Genomic DNA, 23978 nt, shown 5'->3' on the forward strand with positions numbered 1-23978 from the left:
CTATTAGCATAATACCGACTTCGCATTGATTTATGGTACGCCTGTATATAACAAAATTTCTAAACCCAAGAAAATCGAAAACGTAAAATCATCCTCTGTGTCCACGATCGCGCCACCGCTGATGATGGACGCTGATTGGAGTAGATATGATTATACAATGAAGCTGAAACAGCTCCAAATTGCTCGATGATAATTTGCAGTTTGCTCTCCATCGAACCAAACGAAAATTTGTAATTTTAATTTGTATCAACACAACTTATGATTAACTTAAGATAACTATTATTATTCTACTGCAAGTAACTCAGGACATTAGAGAGCAAAACTGCAATAATAAAATAAAATTGTAATTCGAATTTCTATGTTGTGTTTTGTAGTTCTAAGCTATAGCTTACAAATTATATCATATTTAGAGTAAACTGACCAAATATGGAAAACACTTATTTCTATCAAATGCAAACTTACACAGGCTTTGTTTTGTCGCTACCCCAAACCTTTTTAAGGTATGTACAGAAATACGTATTTTCGTAAAGAAAGTGCACACAGCATTGATTTTATACCATTTAGACGTTATTTTGTATGACTTAGCGGTATTAGATGTATTACTTTCTTAAATGTAAAAATCTGAATGACACTTTGAAATCGTTGGAAAATCCAAATATGGTGACTGATGTCAGTATCCAATTTGTACTATTACATTATCGGTTCTCTGAAAGTTATATAAGCTGACTTCATAATTTTGTAAATCATATAGTTTATCAAATTTTACCAGAAAGGCGGGCGTCAACTCGAAAACAAAGCGAACAGCATGGATTCCGAGCATACGGCGGAAGCTATAAAATTAGTAAGAGAGAAAAAATTGGTTCTTTGTAAGCTGCAAAATACTTTGATGTGAAACAGCTAATATCATAAACAGTAAGGGAATCCACGAGGATATGGAATATCCGACCCGCTAAAGTTACAGTAATACACCAATACCGGAGGCACTTAAATACTACAAAATACAATGTGAATCAACATTAATTATATCAAACGTCTGCCTATATATAGACTTTACATACCTATTTTTTTAGGTAAGGTATTACTGGTACAAACCAGAAACTTTGAGAATCATTTTTATCGAACGCAATGACAAATATTAACTCTTAGCTCACTTATCGGAAATTGTAGTCAACGTGAAGAATGCAAAAATCATGAAAATTCGAAAGGTGACGGATTAAAACTCTGGGCTGATGCTCAAGTTCGATCACAGATTCAGTGACACAGGCAGGATTATTAAAGCTTACGTTGCGAACACGTCAGGGTTAGTCGTGCCATGAGTAAGTCCAAGTGCGCAAGACAATTTTTTTGAGGTGAAAGGAAAATTGGCCTTTTAAGATTTCCTTCATGGACCAAAAATTTTTCTAGCTCAGGTTAATTCGCCGCTCTACCCCAAGTTCTTCATTTTCATCTTCGAATGATAATTGTTTACCCGGGTTTTTGTAGTTTTTCTACATATTCCAGAGGCTTTCCGTTAAGCTTTAACGGTTAATTTATCATTATTTTCGTTCATTTTGAGGTCTCTTGGCGATAAGGCGATCTTCGGTGGAACGTACTCGCGAGCCCTCTGGCATTGAGAGTGTCCATGGGCGGCGGTATCACTTAACATCAGGTGATCCTCCTGCCCGTTTGCCCGGTTCTATAAAAAAAAAGTACCAAAATTTTGGTAAATAAATTGATATATATTATTAGAATTGTGAGGAAAATTTGATTTGGACTAGGTATATTTATTTAATTCGTTAAAAAAATCATTAGCTATTTATTTAATATATGATTTTTTCCTAAAATAAAAATTAGTACTATGTTTCCTAAGACGTCCGAGGTCCTATTTGAGAGTAGATTTCTTTGCGTTTTCGCTGAATTCGCTAGAGCCGATCCACATTTCCTTCACGTGGCCTCATGGCCTCATCGCCTAGTGTTTGAAACTGGATCTAACTTCAGTCAGAACGCTGAGTCTCAATCGGAATCCTCAGTATTTTGAAGCCTTCGTGATTAGCCAAGTTTTTTAAATTGAAAATTTTATTTTATTATGTTTCCGTCAAAAACCGGGAGCCATCGGGAGCTAACAAAGACGTCTCTCATAATGAACCTCGGATGTCAAAAAGAGCACATAATATAAAAACTTTACGAAAAAAAAATTATATTCTGTTTCCTAATTCGTTCGAAGTCCAAACAAACTCTTCTTTATACTCTTATTATAAGACAAACGATGCAAAAATTCTGGCTACTTCCTTTAGCGCGGTAAAAGTAAGTTCCCGTTCCAGTTCTGACCTGGCGACTTTAAATTCATTATCAGCCGTGTTCGGATCATCCAAATCCGTTTAAATGTGTCGGGGCCTTTATAGTCCGAAAGACGTTGACTTTTAAAAGTAGACGGTTTAAAAAAGTACTCAACTGAAAAAAATTATTACGATAATTAGAAAAGATTGGATTATAAGTAAATTAAAATTACGTTTAAAATTATTTAACATTGCATCATACATGTTAGACCTTGCTATTTGCTTTGCTTATCGCAAAACTTTGTAAAAATACAAAGTAACCGTTAAATAAATGAAATAAAAGCAAAATAAACAAATTGAACGATAACATTCATATATTTATTCTTCAATTTAACACAATATACAAATTGTTGACTTTTGTTATTTACTTCGAGCGATAATATTTTCGTTTTATTTTTAATTTCATAAAAATCACGATTCAGGGTGTGCCGGGTCGTGATTTAGTGATAATTATCTAATTTGGGAGTCTGTTGTAAAAACGAATACAATTTCTATATAAGGAGTGGTTTAATAATATACAACAGATCAAACGTCGCAAGTGGAAATGGACAGGCCATACACTCCGAAGGAATTTCAAATATATCAATTTAACAAAACTAATGCACTTCAAGACATTATTATCTATATTATTTGTTTACAAGTAAACACAGATAACCGTTTTAAATAGGTTAAAATATTTGAAACAAAGCACATATGTTAAAATATAAACATAACAGTTGTGAAAATATTCAAGATTCGAGAGATAAGTCTTGTAGATTCGTTGTATGTATTATTTAATAAATTTGTTTAAGCGTATGTAATGTTACAAAGGTGACAAGCGCCTGATTGTTGGATGTTTTCACGATGCAATGATTTAGCTTTATGAATAATAAAAAACCACTTTCTAAGGGTGGCGTAAAACATTGGATATACCAACTCACTTAACCTGAAGTACTGAATGAAAGCATTTAAAAGATCTTAATCTTTCTCAAAGACTCGCTGCTAGATAGAGTAGAGTATGTAGATCTTTAGTCCTATGTCACTTGGTTCTTACATCTTACTTTTATTTTTCTTTCTTTACAACGATCACTGTATAAGAAGTGCCGTGTACGTTTGTATAGAGAGATGAATATTAATCTTATGTAGTCATACGTATGACTGATATGTATGTATATACATATACATACTGAATATTTTCAGAACTAGCCAGTAAGAAACATTGCTAATGAAAACTCTTTTGAATTTCAATTTTAGAATTGTTTGGTAATCTAATGTAAAAATGTAATATTGCATTAATTTGTCATTTGTTTTTGTGAATTGACAGCAAATCTAAAACACGTGAAAATAAACCTTAAGCGAGAAAATTCGATAAATGATTATGTATTTCGTTGTGGGCTTACTCAACAACAAAGCGTTAGTATTTCTTAATGAAGCCCCATCTCGTGCCACTATTATATACAATTGGTTTAATGAGTTTTAGTGTAGACGTAGCAATCTCAATGATGATCCGCACGAGGGATAAAATAAAAATAAATACGTTTAAGATAGACACGTATCACTTGCCACAATGCCATAGAAGATACCCTTAAGAAAGAATGGGCCTTCTGCTTTTATCAGTGGTACCATAGAATGCGATTACTTCGAAAAACAATAAAAGTATTGACAACTTTCTATTAATTATTCAAATTATTATTATGCCGTAATTAAATTTCTAAACATTTTGAGTGTTACCTAGGTACCATCTCAGGCCAATAACGGCCGACAACGATTGAAGGCCATGAGGCCATGCTCTTAATCTAGGATGGGGCAAAAAATATTTGATTACAATTTTTATCAGGCTAAATTTCAGGATTTCAAAAAAGTCTTGTGTGGAAGTGGATTGTGGACTTATGGAGCAGTCCTTCGATACTAAATGCTACTTTCACTGAGCATACGATATAATACCTCCTGTGTAGATAGCGTCTACAAAATACGTATAAACTTTATATATTATAAACTATATTATAATACTTAAAATAGTCAAAGAATATTGAATCCTTTAATCAAGGATCAATCACTTTTTTCACTTTAGTCACTTTACTTTTTTTATGTCAAGTATTAAAATTTATAAGTTATTAGAAGTTTCTCATACTCGCTTATATTTAAGTTGGCATTATCAAAATCCTACTACGATACGGTATTAAAATAAAACATTCCAGGTGGTTATTACGATTTAATAAAAAAAGTCACAACTATTTCTTAAAAAACCGCTTTGAATTGATTGCATTCTGGACCTCCCGTTCGTTTTTCCCCTTTGTTTCCGCAATAAATATTAAAGTAAAAATGCCACTGACGAGATTGATAGTGGCATATAAATAGAAAAGAATATCGTAACCGAATAGTTTTATTATTGGTGCATAGAGAAGCAGTTGGAGAAACTCCATAAACCAAATATAAGTTACGAAAATGCCCATTAATTTCCCGCAAATCTGAAAAGGAATTTCATTATTACTTAGCTTCGCAGCACACGGCTAGACAGTGGTATGTGGAAGAGAACACTGTAAAGTGAGACACTTAGAATAAGTTAAATTTAAGAGATGCTTAGGTTGTTATGTTCAAAACTCGAGAAGAAAGAAAAAAGGGAAATTTGACTTTATTTCAGTCTAGCTTGGGATAGCTTTGGGATACTTAGGATTACATATAAAGTCGATCTTTGTTTAAAAAAAGTAAAAGTCCTTAAAAGCAACACAAGTCATATTTTTTAACAAATATGGCTAGCAACATATACTGCAGATAAATAATTATATATGAAGTGGTCAACCTTCGCGTGACTCAATATTAAAAAAGTTTTTGTGTTTTTTAAAAAAAGTACACTAATCGTAGTCCGATCATGGTATTGATCATTTCATGACATCCACATCCACATCTACACACATGAAACAAATTTTAATAACATTCATGAGTATCATTAGTATTTGCTTCATTCAATACTAAAGAAAGTTGAAAGCTCTATAACTTACTTGAAAGGAAAACATTTCGGGAATCAATATGAATATTATAGACGCAATGCCTCCAGCGAAGCAGAAAACACATGAAATCATCATCGAAAGTGGTAACCAACCGGGCACTGAACCACCATTATTTTTAATGAGGAAAGATGTAGCTATGACTGAAAACGATATCGCAGATGCTATATACGCTCCGGCAAGTATGGGCTGAAAAAAATATTAAGGTCTGATCAACAAATATTCCGTTTTATTAGACATTTTTAGGCAAGTAGGTGATCAGCCTCCTAACACACGCCGTCGACGCCTTGACTATAAGTCTATAAGGCAAGCCGATTTCCTTACGCTGTTTTCCTTCACCGTTTGAGCGAATGTTAAAGGCGCACATAGAAAGTCCAGCCGGGAATCGAACTTACGACGTCAGGGATGACAGCCGCACGCTGAATCTACTGGGTCAACACTGCCTGCCAAAAGCTTTAATGTAATTATTGCAATTTATTAGGTTTAAGACGGCCTTTTGGACTGGATTGTGGAGAGAGATAAATGACGCTTCTAATCAATGGTTGACTGTTATATAAAGATGACTGAAAAATAAGTCAAAAGTATTGACCGTCTAATTTTAAACAGTAGACGTTTCGTAAAAAGTCATATAGTCTATAATCCATGAATGTATATTATAACAAGCCTCTAACCTAAAAGAAACTCCACATGAAACTTTATTGAATTTCAATCTATTTGTGCCTTTTTATCTGGAGTACATACGCTACGTACGTACGTACATATAGATAGGAAACGTAAGAGTACTTTCGTTAAAACTGCAATTAGATTTATTTAGTTTGTATGAATACTGGATACACTGACGATATTTACTGTACATAAACTACACAGTTTTGGTATTGTTATACAAATTACCTTTCTACCGGCCCTCTCTATAGTAATAGCGAGAATGAACGAAGCAGCGATCATAACTATTGGAAAACTAAACGACTGTACTTCTGGGCTTATTTCAAAGCTAGTCCCTGCGTAAGATAGAAGTGTGAAGGCATAGACTGTTATCGAATAGGCGCCATTTGAACCATACAACGTTGTTACTACGAATACTATTATGATACTCCGTCGCCATTTCTTGTCAATCACTGAAAAAAGTTATAAGATGTATAATTTATCCACCATTTTTATGTAACGAGGAGCAAATAGACATGAGGCTCACCCAATGAAGTGATACCGCCGCCACAGTTATATTGCCAGAAGGCTCGTGAATGCGAAGCCGGCCTTTTAAGAATTGGTACGTTCTTTTCTTGAACCTAGTCTAATTGATTCAGGAATACCTAAGTGGGCAGCTGGTTCCATATAGTGTTGGTACGCGGCAGAAATTGTCTTAAAAACGCTGTTGTGGAACGTGTTGGATTGTATTATGTATTTGTAGTATTGCCTGTCCATTACAGAGTGGTGGGCGTCAGTCTCTTGTAGAGTGTCTATTCCTGTACCAGCAGCAGCTCTTAGGAGTAGTAGGACACAATATATATTTACACAATATACTTACAGATACTTGTTAGTGGGATATCTGGCGTTTTATTGGACTCCTCCTCTTCCTTTTTCATTGATTCAACTACATCTTGCACAGTTTTGTCGCTTTTGTCCAGGCCTCTGAGGGAAGCCACTGTTTCAATTGCTTCCTAAAAATAACGCCCTATTGTTGAATTTTAAAATTCTTTACATCAATAATTTTTCCTACTTTTTGCTATATATACGTACTAATTATTTTAAAATCAGTAAAAAAAAATACTAACTTACTTCCTTCCCTTAATTAAGAAAAAAACAAGATAACTTGATTACATTAAAAAGCCTTCACTGAACGAAAACAATTCATATCTCGATAGTTACTTACATCAATTTTGCCTTGCTTGACGAGAAACGCAGGCGCTTCCGGGGCTTTAAGCATCAGCACTGATGCTACAATTGGTAACCCCAGCATAGCCCATTGTACTGTATAGTAATTTAAGTAAGCTCCAATAATATACATGAACAAAACTCCTAGATTCTGTGACAGAATAAGAAGCGAACCTAAAACCCCACGTATACTGTCCTGGCTAATTTCTTTTACGTACATTGGGACAACATTAAAACAACCTCCTGCGGATACTCCGCCGCATATTCTTGATAAGATTAGAGTTACTAGTGTCGGGTATAGTTTTAGTGCCCATGACATCTGAAATAATACCATAGTAAAAATGTATTTATTAAACTAAGTCCATTGTATGGTAATGTTATTGTTACTTAAATATATATTAGTAGAAGCCTTAAAGTATATTCAATCATAAAATTAAAGGGCACATGCGTTCCATATATCTGCAGCCCAGCATTCTTAAAGACAACTGGATATAGCTAATCCTTTTACAGCCATCAGATGCATAGAGAATAGTAGAATCATATCAACCAATCACCTTTTGAAGTTCAACACGTAATACCTACCGCCTGTGGATAAAGTAGACACATTACGGCAATCTTTATTCCGTAGTTATCCGCGACGTATGCGTAAATAGGAGTTCCCAACATAGCAGCGAAACACATAAGGCTGGCTATCCATGATATCGCGTAGTCAGATAGAGGCTCTCCTGTGGGTGAATCAGGTGCCTGGAGGATTTTTGTCATGGGTGAAATCCAACTGCTCTCCGCTCCGTAAACGAATAAAGCGAAGTTGGCTGGAAAATCCCATGAAAAGGGTATTGCAATTATAATTTAATTTTATACATAATTCCATAATGCCGTAAGAAAATCGTAAATAATACAGAATATTTTAAAAGGTTTGAGATATATTTATACGGTTATACGGTTTTAATGTACTGAAGTGACAATTGGAGCTAAGTCTCCACATTGAATCGGACGGAGAATCCAACTGTTTATTAGCTTCTGTATTAATCGAAAAATATGTTCGCTGTACTTATTTATACTTATTCACCGATACTGCTTTCCAGGCGCTTTAATAAGCGTCCTTGCACTTGCACCCCCAGTGCCTCTCCTAAAAAGTCTCCAAAGGGAACAAAGGCAAAGTTGGAGAAAAGACCGTTTATTATTTTTTGCCTGCTCAGCAGCCGAGTCAGTTTTTGTGCTTGTCTTTATTATAATTTATAGATATCTGATTTAGTCTGGTCATGACGCCAGCTTGAGTATGAACTTGAAAATTTATTATAAAAGAAAATTATCCAATTATAATGGATAATTACAACAATTTGATATGCACAAGAATAAGAAAAAAGAAAGAGCAAGAGATCAGAGCTAGAGAAGTTAAACAAACAGCCAATTTGACTTTATTACTTTGTGTGACACAATGAAAATTCCACAATACTAAGGAAAACGAAAGACGATAAAAGAATGTCGAAATTAATCCATTTTATTTTTGATTTTTATTTGAAAAATCAATAATGATTAGTTTTTAATAAAATAATAATACAAAACAGTCATAATGATACTGTAATGACTACTAAGATGAGGTATATATTCAAATAATTAAAATTATATATATTAAATAAATAAATAGTTTTAATCTCTTTTTAGTATAGTTGATTGTGAAGCATTAAATGCACCGTTATTTACTATTTTATTCCTATGTTCCTGGTTAAAAAAGTAGAGTATTGAAAACGAAACGTTTTTTTAGTTTAAAATGTTCTTTTATAAATAAAAATTATTTTAATTCATTACGTGTCGTTATTTACATTTCCCTAAACTAGTTGAACTCTGATAAAAAAGCTATGTTTTACATTTAAGGGTAAATAGTCTGATAATATTTAAGTCGTACCTTTTACTATAATAGCAAAAGTAAGTACACGTTTTAAAATAAATTTTAATAAAAACTAGTTTATGTCATTGATTTGAAATATGCTTTACATAAACGGATAACTTAGACTTGAGATGGTTATATTAAATTTATAAATTTATAATGTAGAAAAAGTCATCTGTCGAGTTTTTCATGAAAACATGTATAAATTTACAAATAATAATAATAATAAAATCCTATTAATAATTACAGAAAAAAAACACTATCGAAAAGTGACTAGATTAATTTATAGAGATTCAAACAACATTACGTTCTCCTACCTATATTTTTGATAAAGCGCTTTTTACGTAGGGACTGTCGGTGTGGTCTATAGTCTATACAAGATTTTCTAACGATTCCTTTGTATAGATCCGCCCTAGTGTATATTGTGATCCCACACACAAGGCCTAAACTGTGTAATGTTTTAAAGGTTTACCTTTTTTACCTTACCTTTTTATTTATATTAACGTCCCCTAATAGATGTAACTCCCTATAATATTATTGAAATTGATACATACCCAAAATAACAAACAGCCATTGTTTAAATGTGTGTCCTTTAGAAGGGTTTTGATTCATATTACAGCTCGCTACTACTAATATCTCATTTTAATTGACTGTTTACTACAACACTCAATTGATGTTCGTTTATATTAGTTCGTTATATAGTATCAAACTATGCTCTGCGAGTAGGATTATCAACTGAATAAATAATATTAACAGCGTGTAGCCACGGCCTTCAACAACATAAGAACATCAAGTTGGTAATGCTTGTTAATATGTATATACAAGTGATTTACTAATTATTAATATTTACGTTACTTGATTTTTCGATGAAATGAAATGAATAAATTTACTAAAATAAATCAGAATGAATCGCAAAACATGTTGCTAAGCTGCTAAACCTCGGGCTGGACCAATTCGAGTATTTTTAATTTATTGTTTGAATTCTGCGGAACGTTTTTCTGGATATAAAAAAATTATGTTAGGACTTAGATTTTTATTGAGAATTTGCGCAGTCTCTATAAGATAGTATAGAAAAATGATTCATACGTTGGTATTAATGCGAAACGAAGTTCACGGAAGATCGTGTTTAATGTCAAAATTTTTGTTCTACAGTTGAATAACCACATAGTTTGGTTAGAGCAGAAAGAGGCGAAAATCTCTCAATTCTTAAAATTCTGACTCAGTAAAGATTTTTCTTTTAAACTTGCTTATTACTGCATTTTTTTAAATTTAATTTAATGGTAAGGAAGCATCCTGTATAAAAACATAATTCCTCTCTCCATACAATCAGTCATCATTAGTATTTGTTCTTAAAATAGGTTTATTATATTTTAACATGTGTTTCAAGGATTGTATGAATTGATAGAAATTAGTACAATTTTGTAGGCAATTTACAATTATTTTATTAAATCTACTTTATTAAATTAACAGGTTCTGTAAAAGCAATAGGTTATAACGTAAGGCAACGGGCGATTTCTTCCAGGGAACCCTAGTATGGAAAAATAAAAAACAGAACACCTACTGGTAGAAAATATAAATTTACAATTAATTTAATTTTTTTTGACGCTCATAAATGTACTTATTTACCTATATGAATAAAGATATTTTGTTGTTGTGGTTGTTGAGAGTACAAGAAGTGCAAACATAATTCAAAAAATATACATGTAAAAATACCAACTTAAAATGAATAAAAAAATTAAATCCTTATTTTCTATTGTTACAGTAATTAATATTAATAATAATTAATTTGCATGGGTGGTTATCCTAATGTCTCCCTAGATTCTCCCAATAAATTTTATGTCCTTGATAATTATTGTTATCATAAATTATTTATTGATTTTTCTAGTTTAATGAATATTTAGCTAGTTGTAACCAGAAATGGTAGTTACGGAAAATAAATACAATTTTTAAACGCGTTTAACTTGAAGTTAATTTTCAATTTAAATGTATATTGTTATGTTAATATGGTCGGTGATGCCAAATTATTGTTTAGAAATAACGAACCAAGGTTATTGATACAGAACATTCTAGATTATTGATACCCAAATAGCTAACAAATATTTTTATATAGATAGGTGGCCTTTGGTTTTCTGCCTCGACATCCGCTAATGAAACCTAGCTGTAGGTAATAGGAAACTTACTTATTTTACATTATATGCACAATTTAATTTCTCTAATTTTCCTCTTTGTTTCATTATTGAAATGATGTGCACGTTTGGATTTCACAACTTTAGTTTTTAAGTTTATTAAAAATATTAAAAAATAATTACAATATATTGATAAAGTGCGAAATTGTTCATAAAAACCTAGACATAACAATCAGATATACAATAATAAAATTTCCTTAAGTTACATAACAAAAACAAATTTAAAATGTTTGGCAGCATTTCCACGCTGTAGATACTTATTCGATGAACAAAATCACCAGTCTGTCGTCAACGATACTATCTACGAGGATAGTATATCTTAAATATATTATCACATTGATTATAATACTGATATTTTAAGAATAATGAATTATTAATTAATACACTAAAGTGTATTTATTTAATTATTAGGGATTTATTTAAAACTGTTTAAATTTGTTTTACCAATTCGTCAAGTGGTTTTTTATACTTGACTACAGGTTTAGGATCTTGGCTTTCAGTGCCGGTGGGATTGCAGCATTCCGATTTTCTAAGATTATTTTTATTTGTAACTCAAAAGTAAGCGGGCTTTGGACTGCTCTATGCCTTTGGAAAAGCGATCCGTTGTTATGGACCTCCGAATAAAATAGGAAATGTATATGTTCTACCCAAAAACTGTGCTGACAGTCTCAATAAGATCACCATCATGGCCGAATCCTTCTGATGACACGAATTTATAATCTTTAATCCTAAATTCTAATAAATAGAATTTGATAGCAAATGATTGGTTAGTGGGGCCAAGCATTATACTATGGTTATAATACCTATACTGAATACAAAACAATAAATATTTAAAGAGATAATTAGTTTTGATAAGGAGTAAATTAACAATTAAAAAGGGAAATTACTTTTAAATTATCAAATACCAATCGACGAAGGTCAATAGCTTTCTCGAGACGTCATCCTGAGGAACAATATTGGAGAATAATATAATACCTGCGAACCCTTTTCATACTTTAGCGAAGTAAAGTAATATCTTGCAGGATTTTACTTAAGACAAGCCATAGATGAGATCCCTAAAGAAGAATGGGCCCGCTGTTTATCTCAGTATTTCCATCTAATTTATATAACTTAACGATGTGTAGAGAGGAACGAATTGAACGAGTTACCTAGATATTTTTACTTCAAAAAAAGGTTTTTTCATTTGTAAGAGAATTTAGGGCTGGACTAGGTTTATTGTATTTAGAGTCTCTATTTTCAGTTATTGCAGTTTATCCTTTGACTTTCATGTACATGACATTCATCTCAAAATGTTCTTGAAAAATGCAAAATTTTCGTATGTCTGAGAATGCATTTTTACATTTAAAATAAATGCATTTTTAAACTTGAACAACTGTGTTTTTAAAAAAAATATATCTTAAGATAGCAAACTTATGCATTCTTGACGTTAAGCAACTGCGGGACTAAGGTATTTAAGTTCTTAGAAGCTAACTTAGCATTTCCTTACAAATGACCGCGAATCTCATGCAATATGTCGACGACCAGTATCCGATGCTAGTTGAGGCTTTAAGGAAGGTGTCTTCGAAGGCAGAAGTAGCGACAAAGGGTATATTTTTTAGCGAAAAACGCGCAAACTTGTATCTTCTTAGTATTAAATTGGACAAGCTTAGACAGTCCCAGACTCCACGTAGCAGACTTTCGACTCCAGACAGAAGTTTGTTCCGGTACTCATCGACAACTGCCCGAGAAACACCTGCGCGGCCAGTGCATGCTAGTCTGTGGTCTATATCCGCTTTTGTTTATGCTTGACAGTGACATTAAAGTTTGAAAAACTAAGTGAGATTTCGATATAATAGATTTCCGATTTCGTCCGTATTTCCATTAAGAAACTAGAATAAATAAATGATTACAAATTATAATTACTATTAAAAATAGATTAAATTAAGATGGGCCTCCTATCAGACCCAGAATATGGATCGATGCGATTCATAAAAGTTTTAAAAAGGATCCATTCGCCTCTGTGTTTTCTATTTTACATTGGTGCTATTGTATGGTTCTTTTTATTAGGGCATCGGGAGTTTAATAATGATACTTACTTCTCGGAAAATGCATTACTGCCAGGCCTCGTGACTAATGAATTCAATGGAGAACCAGCTGCGAAACAATTTCATAATGAACTTCTTCAAGAGCTTGAGGTAATTGCGATACTTTTAATCGTCTATTGTAACTGTGCATAGATATTGTTTTTTGTATTTATAGAAAGAATTTTATATTTTCACGGTTCATTGTGATAATATACTACTGAAAATACTAAACTGTTACAAATCAACAATTCTTACAGGATAAATATGAAGATACTGATGTCATTCCAGTGCCTTGGTTGGTTGCTAAGATGTCGCAGATTCATTTAGAAGTGTACACACACAACTTCACACTTAATTATCCTCTTGGACAAGGACAGGTATCACATATGTATATGAACAATATAGTGCATTATGATTGACTAACTGAAGTAGTGAAAATGTATCTTCATTATATTAAAAAGACTCCTTTATAAAATGATAATAAGCAAGTTCATTGAAAGAATTTAGAAAGTCCAGTGTGAACCTGTTATTATTGTTTTTTATTAGAGTATTGTATATTTATTTGAGACTCTATTAACAGTTTATTAATTTATTATTTACATACATAGCTTGATTTTGTCTGTCAGAGACTGTCTCAATTAGATCAAAACGTTATCTATCAACTTTGTGATAGACTCTAACTGACCATTATTATTGAAAGTACCCAAAACATTAAGGAACAATTTTCATTAACATCCATTATGAAAGTTTAGTTAATTAAAAACTATTTCCAGGTATTCAAAGGCACAAATGTATATGGCATCCTCAGAGCACCTCGAACATCTTCATTGGAAGCACTGGTGCTAACAGTTCCATATAGACCTTTATCCTCTCATCAGAAGGGAACTACAGCTGGTATTGCACTTATGCTGGCATTTGCACAATTTGCTAGACGTGAGTAGCTATTTAAGCTTTGTAAATTATTAAATATTTTATCTTAATATTAACATGTAAAGCAAATTGGTAAAAAAAATATAAACATTTTATTCATCACTTACCCTAATATTCATTAAGTATTAATAAGTGAATGGTTATCCTTGATTTCTAAATATAAATGTTGTATTACGATTTCAGCTAAAAAGTATTGGGCTAAGGACATAATATTTCTAGTAACGGAACATGAGCAACTGGGTATGCAAGCGTGGCTCGAAGCCTACCACGGTCTTCAAAGTGATTCTGGCACATTTTATACCAACCTTGGTAGTTTTTGGAAATCAAAGAAAAAAGGATGGGCGGATCATAGTCGGTGTTTAGATGCTGGTACGTTAAAAGGAAGGTCAGGATCAATACAAGCAGCTATTAATTTGGAGTTTCATACACCAAAGATAAGTAAGTATTTATATTTATAATAATATGCAAAGTGGACCAAATTTGAGTTTAATTGCGGAAAGAGTCCACCTACCTACCTACCTGTATAATTAGAATTTGTTTAAGCTCCCCCTGCCAGCCCATTTGTGTAAAACTAGCTCAAAGTCTAACTTTATGCCTAAAGATTGTTCATTGGAAAATTATGATTATTTGTAGAAAATTCTGTATTGTGATCATTATATTGATGGTTTCCTAAATGATATTTCAGAGTACGTAGAAGTGAAGGTGGAGGGTCTCAATGGACAATTGCCGAACTTAGATTTAGTTAATTTGGTGCACAAACTATGTGTCAAGTCTGGAATACACCATTCATATAAAAGCAGGTTAAATAACTCATTTTACTTCTTACTTGTACAACAGATTTAAGTTGAATATTTTTTCGATGGAATTCAATTGTGTTCTAGTTATGCGTGGGTGAGAAATCGTAACAGTATGGATGGATGGGTTGATGGAGTGTGGACTATGTTGGGGATGATGTCGGCTCAAATAGCGGGGGTAAGTATGGAATGATATAAAATCTTTTATTATAATTTTTGCAATATAAACTTGAGGGTCATGATTATGATAACGTTATTTGCATTTTTTCCTGACTGCATCTGTTTTCCATTCAAAAATGTTGTTTGAATTGAATAACGTAGTATCACATTATAGGTACCGAACGGGAACCACGGGCTTTTCCATCGATTCGGAATCGAAGCCGTGACCCTCGAAGGTCGGGATGCCGACGACCCGGCTGGCATTCCCCCGAGAGTCCATCAATTGACGGCCACAAATTTCTACAGACTAGGAACGGCTTTAGAAAGCATTTTCCGATCTTTGAATAACTTGCTGGAGAGATTCCATCAGAGTTATTTCTTCTATTTGCTGGCAGCGACCGATCGCTTCATTTCTATTGGTAACGAGTTTTATTTATTTGGGTTCAGTTAATTTTTTATTGTATATAACTCATTATATAGATAGCAATTACACACTTATAAAATATATACTTTCAAGTATTGGTTTCGTAAAAACCTAGTAAACAATTATATGAGTATATAATTAAATGTTATATTTTAAGTATGTTTTCATAATTAATAAATAAATGTAATAATTGAAGGTCAGTACATGCCATCCCTGTGCCTCCTGTGTGGTGCGATGTTGATACGCGCTCTATCTCTCTGGGTGACTATACAAAAAGAGGAGGATAAAAAAGAAGAGAAGAAAGATGACCAGAAAGATGAAGACAAAGTTAAAGAAGAAAAGGTTAATGAAGAAAGCGAAGTTATCGAAAATCGTGAAGGGTTAAGAAAAAGAACAAAAGGCCACTTACAAGAAGATAGAGATAAAATGAGTTTTAAAGAAGAGAGCGTTACAAGAGAAACAGAAAGTATAAGTATTGTCAGCATTGGTGCTAATTATTTTTTGGCGCATTTGATTGGGTTGGGTGTTATGAATTCGCCTTTGGTTTTTAGTCAGATTGGTAAGTTTAATGAGCTTTACTCACGAATAACTCTTTGGTTTCAATAACATTTTAGACCGTTTTTGCAATACATTGTTGTACAACAGTTACCGAAATTAAAAAATAGTAATATTTATCGATTTAAATAATTTTATTTCGTATATATTTGTGTGTACGAAATAGTATTAAAAACGTATTTGAAAATGATATTTTCAGGAGCAAAATACTTCGATAAGCCATCAGAAGTGTCTGTCTATTACGGATTGCTTTGTGTGTCCGCCCTCATAGTGGTTATTTCGCCATTCCTCTCGAAGCTGTTTCGTCGACGCCCAGCCAACAGAGAGGAAATGAGTATTGTAAGTTAAAATTCTCCATTTGCATACAAAAACAATAATACTTTTTTCAAACATATTATGTGAACAAATTATTTATTTCTCTCTTATTTTCTTAATTCATAATCTTAATTTCAAACAACCAAGTTCTTACTATTATAAACAATCTACTCAATGTTCCTTGTTCCTGTTTGCTCGTATTCCAGATTTTTCCAATGTATTCCGTCCCGGGCTCTCCTTCTCCATAGTACACGGGCTCGGAAGCTTCAAGGATATTTTATTATTCAATTCCTACAATATACACATACGTGCGGTTCAAATTGATTATATTTTAGAAATAGTAAGAAATTATATAACAAGTCTCGAACGGTTAATAAACATTAAAAGGTTAATTATTTGAACTATTTTTTTTGAACTTCAAAGTGAATACTATTTCTTTCAATACAAAATGACTTATATTTCGTTTTCAGATCAACATTCTGCTCCTAATAGAAATGTCCACGATGGGTCTTTGTGTGGGTATGCACAATATATCATTGGGCCTGTGTGTGTGTGCGTTGTATACTCCGTTGGCTCTGCTCGTCGGCGTCCGAGAAGCGAACGGTGGAGTTAAACGGTGAATATCGTTAATACTATAATGTATATCTCCCGATCTATGGATTCTGTGATAGTCAAACAGTCCAAGTACAAACAGTTGCATTTTAACTCTACAGAGGCCTCACTACGTACCTTGGCATGACCTTGAAATACATACGTAACACTAAAACTACTTTTTATCTTAAGCTAACTTGACTTATAATATTAAGAATAACTGAGTATGGTTATGGCTGTTCGTCTGCTGATTTGAACGTTAAATAAAATATAAAAATGATTCTAGTCGCCCCTTCCAGAAGGTAGTTTCGTGTGGAGAAGAATGGGCAAGAATCTCTACACTTACTCTTAAACTAGAATTTACAATATTTGAATACATTAATTGAATAATTATATGTGAAGACAATGTACTCCCATCATAAAATTACTATACAGGTCTATTATTGTATTGTTAGTATACATGTTCCTCACATATTTACTAATATCGAAACAGAAAAATATTATACATTTAAAAGAGAAATAAAAAAACAATAAAACAGTGTGTGAAACTTCAAATCGCGTTGTACCAAGTTTATTTCGAAGATCACAATGTGAAGTTGAAGAACTAGTACAATAAGAGTACCATTACTAGTACGGCTTAATTTTATATATTATATTATAAATGTCAGGAATATCTGTATATATACGCAGTGTATGTGGGGACCTAACAATCCTACGTATCCCTAATCTTTGATGATTGATTTTTTTTTAACAGAACAGAGATTCAAATATCATTTATTGTTGTAAGACATCTTAAATGTTACTTATTCACATATATAAAATAATTTCTTAAGCTGCGGTGAATCGCACCAGATGTTAAAGTTTGTCACATTTTATTGATGACGTTATCATCAATTTACAGGTCAGTTTCGGTTTATCTGAAACAGGGCATATGCCTCCTGCTGCATCCATTGGTGATTTTAACGGTGTGTATGATGGTGTATTCCCGGGTTCTGTTCCCGGAAGATCCACTTCTGAGTGCGTTGGGCCGAGGGAGGGATGCGGCGATGCAAGCGATCATGTTCTCTATTGTGGATTCCTTGGTAAGAAATATTGTTATATTTGTTTATATTCGATTATTTGCCGTTTGCGTTATCCATTGCAGTAAGTTGCCTCGAGCAGAGTTATCTGCTATATGTACATCTATATATCTATATATATGGATTTGTATTAATAATGAAAATGGCTTTCAGATATATGGAAACTGGCTGTTCAACGTGGCGACGACGGTTTTGTTGCCCGTTTGGATCATTTCTTGGCAACTATTGTGTGTCACTGTCGCTTAAAGAACCAAAGAATATATTTATTTTAACTTTTAATGGTATTTTTAATTAATGATTTCATTTCGAAAAAAGTAACATTCGCTAAATTAAGTTTGATTTTTGGTAATGATTCCTATGAGTATGCTATATTTATTATGAACACAGACAGATACATCACGATAGTAGAAACAGAATAAAAGTCAAATAAAATATAGTTAATATTGGATGTATCCTAAAGCAGTTACGCAAGGCAGAACAAGAATAATAATTAGTCTTAATATTTATTTAACTTAGCCTAACTTTTTGGTAAAATTGTATGAGGTAATGAAGCATACAGTCATATGGAAAATGTTGCTTTGCTTCATAGAGATAGTTCGCTTTACCGAAATAATAACATAAGTACTAAATGAAACTACATTTTTCCATAAAAACCTTTCTCAGAATTCAACCTAAAGGACTAAAATTATTTACTTTATTAGCTTATAATCATTGTTATACAAAAACCTATACTATACAGCCAACTTCAATGGCTGGTTGTTAGTGTTAGAACAACGCATTACAGTCTTCTTTTTATTTTAGTCGCATTATAAAAATGACCCTGGTCTAATAAGTGGAGTCGATTATTTTTATTTGTGTTTTTTTTTATAAATACATTTATGTACTATTGAACTTTTTTGTGTGTAGTTTTTGACAAATATATTTACGCTAATAAAGTGGTCAGGAGGTAGCCAATTTAACATTTTTTAAATGTTCGTAAATATTTTGAATACTTTAACTATGATGTATGCATACTTTAGGAAAACTGAAAAAAAAACAATAATTCATGGATTTATTATAATTTATATTTATCTTAGGTTTTAGGCGGGGCGTATCAAGATGACAACAATCTAATGCTATAGAAACTTGTATTATACAGTCTTCTATTAGTTTGTTTATATTACAAGGCTCTCTCCGTTAGGCTAACATTATTAGACTTTATTACGGGCTTTAGGTCTAGCGAATCGCAGTTGTATCGCGTCCACGGCTAGGCCCTTTGTTTCCGGCATGAAAAATACACAAAATATCGATGTTAGGCCACACACTGCTGCAAATATGTAGAAGACTCCGCCGAGACCTGCAATTTAAACAAATGTCAAGAAGAGCCAAAAGTTTTAGGATAACTGAGAATTGATACTAAGGCTTAGAGAGTCATATAAAGTATTAAAAGATTTCATCGTTGTGATGAATGTTTATTCAATTTTCGGTTTTTCTTATTTAAAAAAGTTGTTAGATTGCTTTTCATGTAACTACCACTCCACTTTACTATCACTATATAGAGTTTACACTTAAGTTTGAGCCCAGACGAGGCCATGATTTAATATGATTCTTATTTTTTGATACAATTATTCTCGGCCTTCGTTTAAGACGTGATTCAGGGCAGGGAGCGCAACTACGCATTTCAAGTTTTTAAAATGTTTCAGACTTACCTATACAGTTAACAAGAGGGTGGAATATAAAAAGAACGACAAAGAAACACATGAATGTCCATTCCATTATCAACATAGATGCAAATGTTTTGATCTGTAAAAAATAGCATTATTAAATTGTTAACTAGTACTAAATTGAGCTGATTGTTGATTGGCTTAATTATATGAATCCAGGGCGCCACAATCCTTAGTCTACGGTTTAAGATTGCATCCAGTTTTTCTCTTTTAATAAGCGAGGTTGATTTTTTAGTTTTACGTAGTATTAGTTTTACGTCGGTGAAAATGCTAATTGCAAACAGAAAGAATATAAGTTAGTTGTAATCAAGATTAAACTCGCAGCAAAGAGGTTGACAAACACACTTAACTATTAGGCCGCTCAATGTTAGCTTATTGAAAAAAAAACTGTAAAAGTTCATAATGCTTAATGATATCATATCATATTTAGACAGTGATTTAATTCCGAGTCAGTCATATTGGCATTTCTGCTGTTCGCCATTAATATATTATATACCATTAATGTATATTCAGACAAAATAAATATTGCGATTAATTAGTTTTTAAAATACCCAGCTTGGTTGACGCTCATTAACTGGTGCTTAATACTTGTCAGTTGTCATAAATAATATAATCGAACCTCCGGCAAAAACACCTCTGCGCTGTAAATATAGGGTATGGTTCCGGCTCCGATTGTATATGCCACACAATACAAATATATAAAGAGAGCGGCCACCCAGTGAGGACCCCAAGTGAACTGGATCTGGGTGCCCAGAATGACGCAGCACACTGCAGCCAATATTGAAGAGTAGATCATCAGGCCCTAGAATATATTAAATAAATATTAAAACCCTTTTTAGTATTAACTATATTCATAGTATGGTGACATTGATGTTATTAAACCTTCGATTTATAAAACCTATCCACAGGTATAGATTTTACGCCTATATATACTATTTTAAGTGTTTGTGTTAACCTACGTAAAGTATATCTGGAAATGAGCTGAAAGTACGAACAAGTGTTTGATTCCAGGAAATCCATTCACTTTAGTCTTTATGAATGAATAGTCTGTATTTATATTATTAAAAGTATAATTTGAAGGAGGCCCCCATCCCGTCGGAAGTTGTGTACTAGTAGTAAATCTAACAATAATATGAATATCATGTAACTTAAATTATATAGTACCTACCCGAATAAAGGCTATTTTTTACCTTTCTTCCCAAAGCTTCCACCAAATACGCGGCCAAGAAGCCGGCGATGACAGTGACGATGGCAAAAATAACGCTGGACACAGTAGCAGACATGCTGGGGATGGCCTGCTCGAATAATGGTTGTGCATATACTTGAACCACCACGAGGCCTTGGAAGACCACAGCTGAGTTGAGGATCAAAGAAACGAATAGGGCGCGACGCGATGAGCGGGATTTTTCTAAAACAAATAGTTCAAAGTTTGAAATTAGAATAGAAGATAATTCAAATTAAAAATAATAACAATAATTCGTGATCGCAATACAAGATCGAACAATAGAGACGCGAAACTATAAGATACATAATATTATTATGAAAATACGCAGGACAAAAGTTGGAAAGTCTTCAGAAACTATTCAACACATTACGGTAGCTTACAAATTAATAGTACCAAAATAAAACCAAGCTTCAAACAAACATGTAACCATGTTTGTGTAATAAATAAATAATATACGGATATTTTCAGTTCCAAAACTAAATAACTCTGCACCCGTACAACATTATAAATATACCCCAGAAACGATTCTAGAAAATCATTCTCATAAATTGTACTTTGATAAAGCCTACATGGCACATACAAAACAATTATGAAAGGATAGTGTATGTATTTCTGTAATAAATAAATAAATACTACAAAAGACCAGATATACCACTTATAAATACAGTCAATAATCCAAATTGTTTGAAGTCCTTCAAAAAGCATGGCTTCCGCCCATGTGCAACTGTGTATCAGGATTGATTCATGCAATCCTGAACTAAAGAAAACAAAATATTATAATAATTAACCAGGCGCGCTATAACCCTATAGTTTTGCGGGAGATTTTTATCCGTTTCTTTGATTATTTTTAAAGACATGCTTCTGTACCTGACGTAGATTTATTCGGTTCCCCTTACGATGTGTTAATTTCACATAGAAGTAAAAAAGGTTTGGAACGGAATTGAGAGTCTTAGGCTAAAACCTATTTAACAATAAATAAAAAGCACGAAAACGAAATTTAATTATTAACGGAAGCAAATAGTTTGTAAGATAGTCAATATCAGTGTTACTTACTAAAAAATTGCCAAATCGATAATTTTTGCACTGAATTTAAGTCCGGTCTCATTTTTTCTTCTTCAGCGGTACTTTCTAAAAAAAAAAACAAGATAACTTTACAATTTCATTGTTTTTTATACTGAAAATCAAACCTCGACGAATAAAGGCGATGTCGTCTTATAACAAATAATTACCATCTAATTGAGGATTCAGTATCCTTCTTATATTATTCATCTCTTCTTGAACTTCTTTTGATGAAACTGGAACACTTCTGTAATGAGCTAAGGACTTTGCAGCTTCCTGAAATTTGTTAAAATAAATGTGGATACAGGGAACATACTTTTTCAATTAATTTTTGTTTCCAACAATTATAATCACTTTTATTATAGTGTATGATAGTATTTTAATAAACTTTTAACTGTTGTTTTTACAATTAATGATATTTTCATCGGGAATATAAATAGATCTCAACAATTTTAATCTTTCCTTTTCCACATACTTTTTCGAATCCTTTCTTCATCAGCATTAAAGGCGACTCCCTAACATAGCAAAGAAGTAGTACTCCAATAACAGTAATAGTGAGACATGTGTAGTTCATGATTTCGTACTGCACCAGACCACCGAGAAGGTAGGAGATTAGCATCCCAATCCCGAAGAACATCATCACACCAGATGCCATAGAACCACGAATGGATTCCTGGCAGAATTCTCCCACGTACCTGAAAATGTTTCAACAAAAATATTCTCTCCACGCTTCACATTTCGTTTTGCATAAAACAAGTCAGATTGTTTGTGTTTGAACTTCTCTATCGGGTAATTTGACACTTTTAATAATTAAATTAGTTTAAATAATGAAAAACTTACAATGGAATAACGATTAATGTACAACTGGTGATACCAGAGATGAAAATTGAAGTCAACACGGCCTCCACTGTTTTGAAGGCTATCACAATGGCCCAGCTGGACTGAGAAATAAAATTTAATATATATGTTAATCTTTAATATTAATTTTGATCTTATCCCTCACCAGCAGTGAGTTTCCCTGAGCAATGTTGGTCTAGTGACTTCAACGTGCGACTCTCATTCCTAAGGACGTAGGTTCAATCCCCAGCTGTGCACTAACGGCCTTCTTTTTGCGTGCGCATTTCTCATTCGCTCGAACGGTTAAAGAAAACATCGTGAGGAAACCGGCTTGCTTTGCTTCGGCGTGTGTTAATCACAGCAAGCTGATCACCATATTGCCTATTAGAGTGACAAACGATCATAAAGAGTCCAGGCCTAAACAGATCATAGCGCCACCGATTAATTTATTATTCATTTATTTTCATCTCGCTTTATGGGCTTAGGTGCTTAAATGGTGATAATAAAAGATAACTGATCAATCTTCGAAATGTCACTTACCACTTGCAACAAAGAGAACGTGATACACGTGTACTTCCTTCCCAATCTATCTAAAATATATCCCGAAAAGGGGAGTGTGACCAGCGCGCTGATAGAAGAGAGACTCCCGAGGAGAGACAGCTCAGTCTCTGACATAACTCTATTTAGAGTCGTGTTAGAGGAGCTGAAGAGACCCAGCACTGACGACGGCCAAGTATACATAATACCCATCGTCATGCATAGGTAGCTGACTGAAAAGGTAAGTAAAGTAAGTTTTGACATAGTTTATACTATGATCTCTGATTGTTCAATTCAATGAGGGACGATTAGACTGACAGTAAACTATACAGTATTTACAATCTTAACCTACATAGTAATAACAATAGAATATTGATAAGTAGGAAATATTGTTTTTTATCTATCATTTAAAATTTAAAAAGCTTGTTGCCTGTTGTAGTATTCCTTGAATGCTGGCAGCATTTC

General features: G+C 33.0%; 3 protein-coding genes across 3 annotated transcripts; 1 reads left to right on the forward strand and 2 right to left on the reverse strand.

The window, feature by feature from the left end:
• Positions 1–4499: 4499 nt before the first annotated feature.
• Positions 4500–9795, reverse strand: LOC110994119 (facilitated trehalose transporter Tret1-like). Its single transcript, XM_045632704.1, has 7 exons — positions 9611–9795; positions 7751–7980; positions 7167–7487; positions 6822–6954; positions 6191–6414; positions 5294–5488; positions 4500–4762 (listed from the first exon to the last, which is right to left on the reverse strand). The coding sequence occupies exons 1-7, from the start codon at positions 9666–9668 to the stop codon at positions 4526–4528; spliced, it is 1398 nt and encodes a 465-aa protein (XP_045488660.1). The 5' UTR covers positions 9669–9795; the 3' UTR covers positions 4500–4525.
• Positions 9796–13039: 3244 nt separating this feature from the next.
• Positions 13040–18431, forward strand: LOC110994094 (glycosylphosphatidylinositol anchor attachment 1 protein). Its single transcript, XM_022260590.2, has 12 exons — positions 13040–13416; positions 13563–13682; positions 14079–14238; positions 14419–14673; positions 14921–15035; positions 15117–15207; positions 15364–15607; positions 15809–16171; positions 16367–16506; positions 16953–17098; positions 17975–18155; positions 18306–18431. The coding sequence occupies exons 1-12, from the start codon at positions 13168–13170 to the stop codon at positions 18396–18398; spliced, it is 2157 nt and encodes a 718-aa protein (XP_022116282.2). The 5' UTR covers positions 13040–13167; the 3' UTR covers positions 18399–18431.
• Positions 18432–19201: 770 nt separating this feature from the next.
• Positions 19202–23746, reverse strand: LOC110994108 (facilitated trehalose transporter Tret1; the record flags this gene model as incomplete). Its single annotated transcript, XM_045632730.1, is given in 9 exon segments — positions 19202–19488; positions 19841–19934; positions 20475–20657; positions 21046–21263; positions 22134–22208; positions 22310–22415; positions 22615–22834; positions 22980–23080; positions 23517–23746. Coding segments are annotated over 9 exon segments (1373 nt in total), but the record flags the coding sequence as incomplete, so codon positions are not given.
• Between the last annotated feature and the right edge of the window lie 232 nt (positions 23747–23978).

Source organism: Pieris rapae, chromosome 20 (assembly GCF_905147795.1).
Source record: "Pieris rapae chromosome 20, ilPieRapa1.1, whole genome shotgun sequence".
Classification (NCBI taxonomy): Eukaryota; Metazoa; Arthropoda; class Insecta; order Lepidoptera; family Pieridae; genus Pieris; species Pieris rapae.

Bases quoted from the DNA above. Each gene is read 5' to 3' on its own strand.
- LOC110994119 (XM_045632704.1), bottom strand. From the start codon at position 9,668: ATGAATCAAAACCCTTCTAAAGGACACACATTTAAACAATGGCTGTTT. The intron at 7,981-9,610 runs GTATGTATCAAT...GGGATTTTCCAG, and splicing joins ATGGCTGTTTGTTATTTTGG to CCAACTTCGCTTTATTCGTT. The intron at 7,488-7,750 runs GTAGGTATTACG...GTATTATTTCAG, and splicing joins GTCTACTTTATCCACAGGCG to ATGTCATGGGCACTAAAACT.
- LOC110994094 (XM_022260590.2), top strand. From the start codon at position 13,168: ATGGGCCTCCTATCAGACCCAGAATATGGATCGATGCGATTCATAAAA. The intron at 14,239-14,418 runs GTGAGTAGCTAT...TTACGATTTCAG, and splicing joins ATTTGCACAATTTGCTAGAC to CTAAAAAGTATTGGGCTAAG. The intron at 15,036-15,116 runs GTTAAATAACTC...ATTGTGTTCTAG, and splicing joins CACCATTCATATAAAAGCAG to TTATGCGTGGGTGAGAAATC.